The sequence below is a fragment of the Ceraceosorus guamensis genome (assembly GCF_003144195.1).
Source record: "Ceraceosorus guamensis strain MCA 4658 unplaced genomic scaffold IE81scaffold_219, whole genome shotgun sequence".
Lineage (NCBI taxonomy): Eukaryota > Fungi > Basidiomycota > Exobasidiomycetes > Ceraceosorales > Ceraceosoraceae > Ceraceosorus > Ceraceosorus guamensis.
The window spans coordinates 1-6,855 of NW_020290214.1; the positions used below are offsets into that span (position 1 = coordinate 1).

Sequence of the window (6,855 nt, forward strand, 5' to 3'; positions counted from 1 at the left end):
TGCGAGCGTGGGGGGGGGGGGGGGGGGGGGGGGGGGGGGGGGGGGGGGGGGGGGGGGGTTGAGCTTCATGCGCGCAATGGGATACGCAAGGCAAGGTCAGGCAGGCATGTATGCGCATGGCTCACGAATAGCAAAGGCTGCGCGATTGTAGACCTGATTGTCCGGCTTGCCACCGAGGATGACCTTGCCGTCGTGCGCTACGAGGAGCAGATCGGAAGCCTGCATGAGGCTGAATGGGCGCGCAAAGGGGGTGACCCAGAACGCGTTGGTGATGATGGGATCGCGGTAGGTCAAGTGGCCCGCCACTCCCTCTTCGAAGCTGTGGTGACGTGGAGCGGCGGCAGGGGACCGAGAGTGATTGAGCGGAGGGGAGGGAGGGAATTTAGCAAATACGTCATCATGCTAGAGGGGGCGGAGCGGGGAGGGAGTGCTGCTGCTGCTGCGACTGCTGCTGTCTGCTCACCCGAGCCTGCCAAAGACGCGGTAAGCCATGGCCAGACGCTCCTTTCTATGCTCTCGCTCCGCTTCTGCATCTTTGAACTGGCCAGGCAGGCAGGCAGGCAGGCAAAAAGTCGAAAATTGAGCGGGGTGGACACAAGACACAGGCGCAGCATTTCCCCCCTCCACGCACCTTTGGAGGCTCGCTGAACTTGAACGTGGGGACAGGAGCATCAGCGCGAGGTTGCTGATCGTTCTGAGCATGCGGATGAGCTTTGGCCTGCACTGGCGCAGTGGCGTTGGTGGTGGGCGCAGGAACCATGTTGGAATGTGAACTGTGACTTGCGCTGCTTGATGTTGGCGTGCGTGTTGGTCTTGATGGACTGCTGTGCGCCGTCGCCGTCGCCGTGCACTCGATTGATGGTGGTTCGCTTTGCGTTCGTTGAGAATCACAAGAATCACGGAATGTGGAGAGAGCTCAGATGTTGTTCGCGCACACGATTCATGCATTCGTGATTGTGACTGTGACTCAACATGAGCTTTATTTTGCGTGGCTATACTGTATATGCGATGCGGGGTTGGCCTGCATGGCAGCCGAGCAATAAGCGGTGTGGTGCATGGGGGGGGGGGGGTACAAATACTTTTGATTATTATTCTTGATTACTCGTTGACGACGCTGCTCGCGCACTCGCGGATATGATGGCTTGTTCATGCAGGGAACGGACTGCTGCTGCTGCTGCTGCTGCTGCTGCTGACAGCATATGTGCCCGCCTGCTGCAGCCAGCCGCATATTTTGATGTGCTCCGACTCACGACGACTCTTGGACCACGTACCGCGCGCGCGGCACAACCGGCACACCGGCTCTTCTCTTTCCGCTTGCCGTGGCGTGCGCGCGTGCCGTGCCGGTTGCGAGTCCAGTCCGTGCGAGGCAAAAGAAACGCGCGCGCGCGCGCTCTGCGCTTTGATGCTCTGCGCGTGGCCTACGTGACAAAGGGTGGGGGCGGGGGCCAAAAAAAACAACGGCTGCCGCGGTCGCGGTGCGCGCGCGTGCATGCTGCATGGCGTCCAGCAGTATGCCCCGCCGGCGCGCTGCACGCGTACGAGATGGACAAAAGAGAGTCTGAGTCCGGGTCAGTCAGGTTGTGAGTCTTAGGTCACTCAAAGTCGCAAATCAAGCGCAAGCAAGCGCATCATTCAATGGCTGCGGTGTGCGGCATCATTCAATGGCTGCGGTGTGCGTGCGAATCGCAAGATTCCGCAAGTCCTTTTTGCAAGCAAAAGCGTGCGCACGGACGCAAATGTGAAATGTTTCCAGCCAGCGCATTCGCGGAAGCGTTGCAACTTTTCCATCCCGGCGCATCGAGAAAAGGGTCGAGCACTGCGGCTGACGTGCGAGTGCGAGTGCGAGTGCGAGTGCGAGTGCGAGTGCGAGTGCGAGTGCGAGTGCGCCTTGCAAGGATATGAGCAAGGATGCGAGATGGACGATGTTGGCAATCACGAATGATGATGATGATCGAATTAGCAAGAATCGCGTACACTTCGAGAGGGGCAAGGGCGAGGGGCGAGGATGGTGGCTGCGGGGTACTACATGAACATCAGAAGGGAGATATCGAATCGCTTATCGTCTCGAACGAGCGATTTCCGAGCGAAGAATGAGAAGGTCGAGAGTCTCTTTTGGTCGGGGGGTGTGCGAAAAAGGAGCGGTGCTGCTGCTGGTGCTGCACGGCGAGAGAACTTTTGACGCGAGAAGAGGAGAAGCTAGCAGTGAGAGCGCCGCGATGAGCGAAAGACTTGCTTGCTCGATGGCTGTCGTGGCTTGCTAGCACGATTGAATGATCCGGCACAGCTCCAGTCCAGCTCGAGCGTGTGATTGGATGGACGGTGCACCGTGAATGCGATTGCGGGCGGTAAAAGAGACCATTGTTTCGTTGGGCTAACCCCACCGATCAGTCTAATCAGATCACAATCCCTGCTCCCTCAGCATCTTTTTCATGTCCACATTGCTGCACTTTGGCGGGTTGAGAAAGAATGGCGGCATCTTCTTACCGCTCCTCTCCATCGCCCTCGTATCCAAGCCGTACGCTTGCCAGGCATCGTGAGCTGCTTCCACCTTGGCCATGTGTTTGGCCTTGCGAGCCGCCTTGGCGCGCGCCAACAGGGATGGGCGAGAAGGATTGGAATTGGACGCAGAAGCAGAGGCAGAAGAGGCTTCGGAAGACGAGGATAGCATAGGCCTGGCGCGCTATCGCAGAGCAGAGCAGGAAAGGAGGAGGAGCGCCGGCCCAGCCAAGTCAGCGCGAGCTCGCGCGCAGCAACGTGGACGACGCAATCGCAACGCGCTTGCATCCATCGGTCAAACTCACCTGCTCTTCCTTGGTCAAGCTGTCGTAGGACGGGGGCAAGTGCAGCAGATCGCCGCGCTCCTCATCGTCGCGTAGAAGGTGAAGTACCCATCCCCTGTCCTCGTCCGACTCGTAACCCATTCCACCGCTCTTTTTTTCATCCTTTTCGCTGCCGCTGCCGAAAGAGGTCACTTTGCTCTTGCTTGTGCGCGCTTCGTAAGCTGGCGCCATGGGGGAAGCGGATCTGCTGGATGCGCGCTGCTGGCTCTTGCTCTTGCTCGACATGGCGGAGTCGGATGCAGCTACGGATGGTGGTGGAGATCCTGTGAAGGAATCGTTGCAAGACATGGCGTCGTCGTCGTCGTCCTTGTTGTTTGCGACGCTGCTGCTGCTGCTGCTGCTGTCTTCGCGTTGACGTCGAGGAGGAGCGCGACTACCAAATGGCGATACGCGAGCAGCGCGAGAAGAGATTGGAGCGATGAGGATGGTGGAGAACATTTGCGCCTCGTCGGTCGGACTGGCAATGTCAGTGGGACTGGCAGGTGCAGTGTGACTCTGCGCGTGGGTGTGGGTGTGGGTGTGAACGGTCAAGCCGAGGCGAGCAGCTGAGGATCTCCTCCTACGTTGAGCAGCGTGCAGAGATGCGGTGAAGCGAGGTGAGCTAGGTGATCTGGGAATGCAGGATGACGATCCTGTGGATGTTGTTGTTGCTGCTGCTGCTGCTGCTGCTGCAATGCTGTCGGTGCTGTTGCAAGCGATTCTAGTCAGATCTGGTTTGTGAAGGAAATCCAGAGATCCGCTCCTTCCCCTCCATTCCTTTCTTAAATGCTTTTGCGTCGATGACGACGACTTGGGCGAAGCGTGCGTGCGAGTCATGATGAACAGTAGTGAGGTGCAGTGTGGGGGGCCGAAGATTGATGCTTGAAGTGCCGAGCAGCGAAGTGACAGTGGCGCACACGTGTCGTGTCGTGGATGAGGATTGGATGGATGATGGCGATGGCGATGGCGATGGCGATGGCGATAGCGATGGCGATGGCGATGGCGATAGCGATGGCGATGGCGATGGCCTTCCTTTCAGCGGGGTGGGTATCGAGAGGGCAGTCGTGAGTGCGCGCTAGACTCGGCGAGGGCGTGGCCGCGGGATTTATGAGCTCAAGCCTGATCTCGATCACATATCGCGCGATGAGCTTGTTGATGGGTTGGGCGGGCCCTTGCGTGCACTTGTGACTGCATGTATATGGACGCAGACTCGTTGAATACAGACGCCGCGGGTGTTGGATGTTCAGCAGCAGCAGCCAGCCAGCGCGGCCGGGATGAGGAGGACAATAGCTCTCGTGTCTGCATGTCATCCATCCATCCATCTCCGTCTCATCTTCACGATTGCTGTTGTCGGCGCAGTGCGGGTCATCACGCACGATCCAGCAATGATTCGCATCGCAAGGCGTCGTCGACTGACTCGCAATTTAGCTTTTGATTGCGCCGCTCGCACTTCACCAGCCACTCGATCGTAGCACCCGCGAGTCTGAGTGCAGCAGCATGTGGACAGCATCAGCAAGCAGCGTGCAACACCGCGGCTCAATTCCTTTTCCCTTTGCTCCGCGTCCAGCTCATCATCATTCCCGCGCGTCTTCTTCGGGGGCTTTTACTGTAGATTGGCGATTTCTGCGCAGACCGAGTCGCATCTCGTTACCTCACCGCCTCAAAGGAAGAAGCTGTGGCATGGCATGACGAGCCATCATGATGGGCATCTCGACGGTGATCTTGAGCCAGTGGAGGGTGAGCGCAGCAGCAGCAGCATGTCTCTGCCCGATGGACAAAGGGGATGAGCAAGTAGCGACGAATTGCGCGGGCGCAGTCTGTGATCGCGAAGTCGTGCGTGACTCGTGACTATTATATCACTATCGATCTATGTATGCCCATACAGCTGCATGGATCAACCGCGCGAGCTGCATGCACCTATACAAGCCACACGCAAGCCACACCGCGGTCGCTCCGCCGGACGCGTGCGGTGCGCGCTGCGCGGCTCACGATCGACAAAGAGCTCGCGCGTGGATATACGCGGTATAGGCGCAGGCGTGTGCGTGTGCGTGTGCGTGTAGCCCTGCTGGATCAGCATGCGCCGGCGATCCTTCACGATTCACGATTCACGATTCACGATTCACGATTGCATGGCCCTCATCTCTCCTTTGACCTAGAAAAAGCCAAGTTGCGTGATGTGCGTGCGCGCGTGACGGTGTAATTGAGCAAACGGTACAGCACGGCGTACGCCTATAAAGCCTTTACGCGAATGGGGCATCACTAATGATCTTGAACACAGCATCTATATACTGTTGTAGCTCAAATCGGAATCTTGATTCGCGACACGCTCCGCTCCTTGCTTTGTCGCTTGCTGTGCTTGCATGCAGCATGCACCCACACGTCACACACAGACCAGACACGTGCTGAAATGTACATTTGGATGCGTTGCAGCCAGACCACGGCTTGTCCTGCAAGTCGAGTCGTGACTCGTGAGTGTGTATATATAGGGTTGCTTCATTCACGTGATTGTGCATCGATCGAGCTTCCTCATCAGGTTGGTAAGGCCGACCTGCAGTTACGTGTTGCTATTCGCGATTATATTCGTGATTATTTGCCATCCCTGCCTGCGAGCCTCAGCGCGCACGTGAACGCTCCAGTGAGCGGTGCAGGTGCAGGTGCAGGCATCGCGGGGTACGTGATGTCGCGAAGATGTATGCCTCGACACTCGCTTTCGCACTCGCTGACTCGCACGACGCGTGCCGGGAGTGGTGCTCAAAGTTAAATTGGCGCGACGCGTATGTTCCGCGCAATTCAAGCAGGCCAGGCGCGCGCATGCAGCAAGCAGCAGGGCAGAGGCACTGATGCACGCGTCGCGCAGGCAGGCAGGCATCACGCGTGCAAGCAGCAGTACATATGTGAGATGCGCACGCGCGCGTGCTGCATGCCAACACTCGCGACTTGGCGACTTCGCGACGCACGAACTCAAATTTTTTCGACGGCGACGAACGACGCGCAGTTAACAGTCACGAGTTGGATGCGGTCACGAGTCACGAGTCACGAGTCGGCAGATGGTGGAGATGGAGATGGTGTTCATGTTCGCATTTGATTCGATTCATTTTCACATTCATGTTCAAACTCACACCCAACCCACATTCACATTCACACTCACATTCACATTCACATTCACATTCACATTCGCCTCGCCATCCAACATTCACGTGATTCCATACAAAATTCGTCGTCCACTACGCGTTCCGCACACGAGCAAAAAATCTATCGTCATCGACGACTTGCACTTGCAACTCGCAACTCGCAACTCGCAACTCGCAACTCGCACTTGTACGCCTTCGCTCCACCATTCACGCGAAACTCGATCTCAACTCGCACGCACGCACGCACGCACGCACGAAGCTCCATCGCTCTCCTCTCCTCTCCTCTCCTCTCTTCCGACTGCACGCTTACGCTCGACAGTCGGTGCGACTGCGTACAGCACGCGCACCTTTCACTGCAGCGCTCAGTGTCGGCGCGGGACTGCGAGCGAGATCAGAGAAGCACTGACACTGTCCAGCCTCATCGTCATCGTCGTCGTCCTCATCGCCATCGGCCAGTAGCAAAAGCGACGCGCCATGAAGTACATTGTCGTCTCTGGTGGTGTCATCTCCGGCATCGGCAAGGGCGTCATCGGTGAGCATCGTGGGCAGTCGGAGTGGGGTTGGGAGTGAGGGCGGGAGTGGGAGTGGGAGTGGGAGTGGGAGTGGCAGTGGCAGTGGCAGTGGGAGCGGGAGCGGGAGTGGGAGTGGGAGTGGGAGTGGGAGTGGGAGTGGGAGTGGGAGTGGGAGTGGGAGTGGGAGTGGCAGTAGCAGTGGGAGCGGGAGTGGGAGTGGGAGTGGCAGTGACAGTGGCGATGACAGTGGCAATGGCAGTGGCAGCCCATCCAGCTTGAACAGCGCTAAGTCCTTGCTCTCCCTCTTCATCTCTCGAACGCCAGCCTCGTCGACGGGATTGCTGCTGAAGATGCTCGGGTTGAAAGTGACGGCCATCAAGATCGATCCGTACA

At 58.0% G+C, this 6,855-nt stretch overlaps 4 protein-coding genes across 4 annotated transcripts; 1 reads left to right on the forward strand and 3 right to left on the reverse strand.

The window, feature by feature from the left end:
* Nucleotides 1-243: 243 nt before the first annotated feature.
* On the reverse strand, nt 244-549 carry IE81DRAFT_278849 (hypothetical protein; the record flags this gene model as incomplete). Its single annotated transcript, XM_025511487.1, has 2 exons — nt 244-319; nt 464-549. Coding segments are annotated over 2 exons (162 nt in total), but the record flags the coding sequence as incomplete, so codon positions are not given.
* Nucleotides 550-2,288: 1,739 nt separating this feature from the next.
* IE81DRAFT_96927 (hypothetical protein) lies at nt 2,289-3,833 on the reverse strand. Its single transcript, XM_025517795.1, has 2 exons — nt 2,802-3,833; nt 2,289-2,680 (listed from the first exon to the last, which is right to left on the reverse strand). Exons 1-2 carry the CDS (start codon nt 3,654-3,656, stop codon nt 2,399-2,401), a joined length of 1,137 nt encoding a protein of 378 aa, XP_025365830.1. The 5' UTR covers nt 3,657-3,833; the 3' UTR covers nt 2,289-2,398.
* A 1,944-nt stretch (nt 3,834-5,777) lies between these two features.
* IE81DRAFT_96934 (hypothetical protein) lies at nt 5,778-6,855 on the forward strand. Its single transcript, XM_025517796.1, has 2 exons — nt 5,778-6,482; nt 6,787-6,855. Exon 1 carries the CDS (start codon nt 5,867-5,869, stop codon nt 6,407-6,409), a length of 543 nt encoding a protein of 180 aa, XP_025365831.1. The 5' UTR covers nt 5,778-5,866; the 3' UTR covers nt 6,410-6,482; nt 6,787-6,855.
* IE81DRAFT_350848 (hypothetical protein) lies at nt 6,477-6,806 on the reverse strand (the record flags this gene model as incomplete). Its single annotated transcript, XM_025516610.1, has 1 exon — nt 6,477-6,806. A coding segment is annotated over one exon (330 nt), but the record flags the coding sequence as incomplete, so codon positions are not given.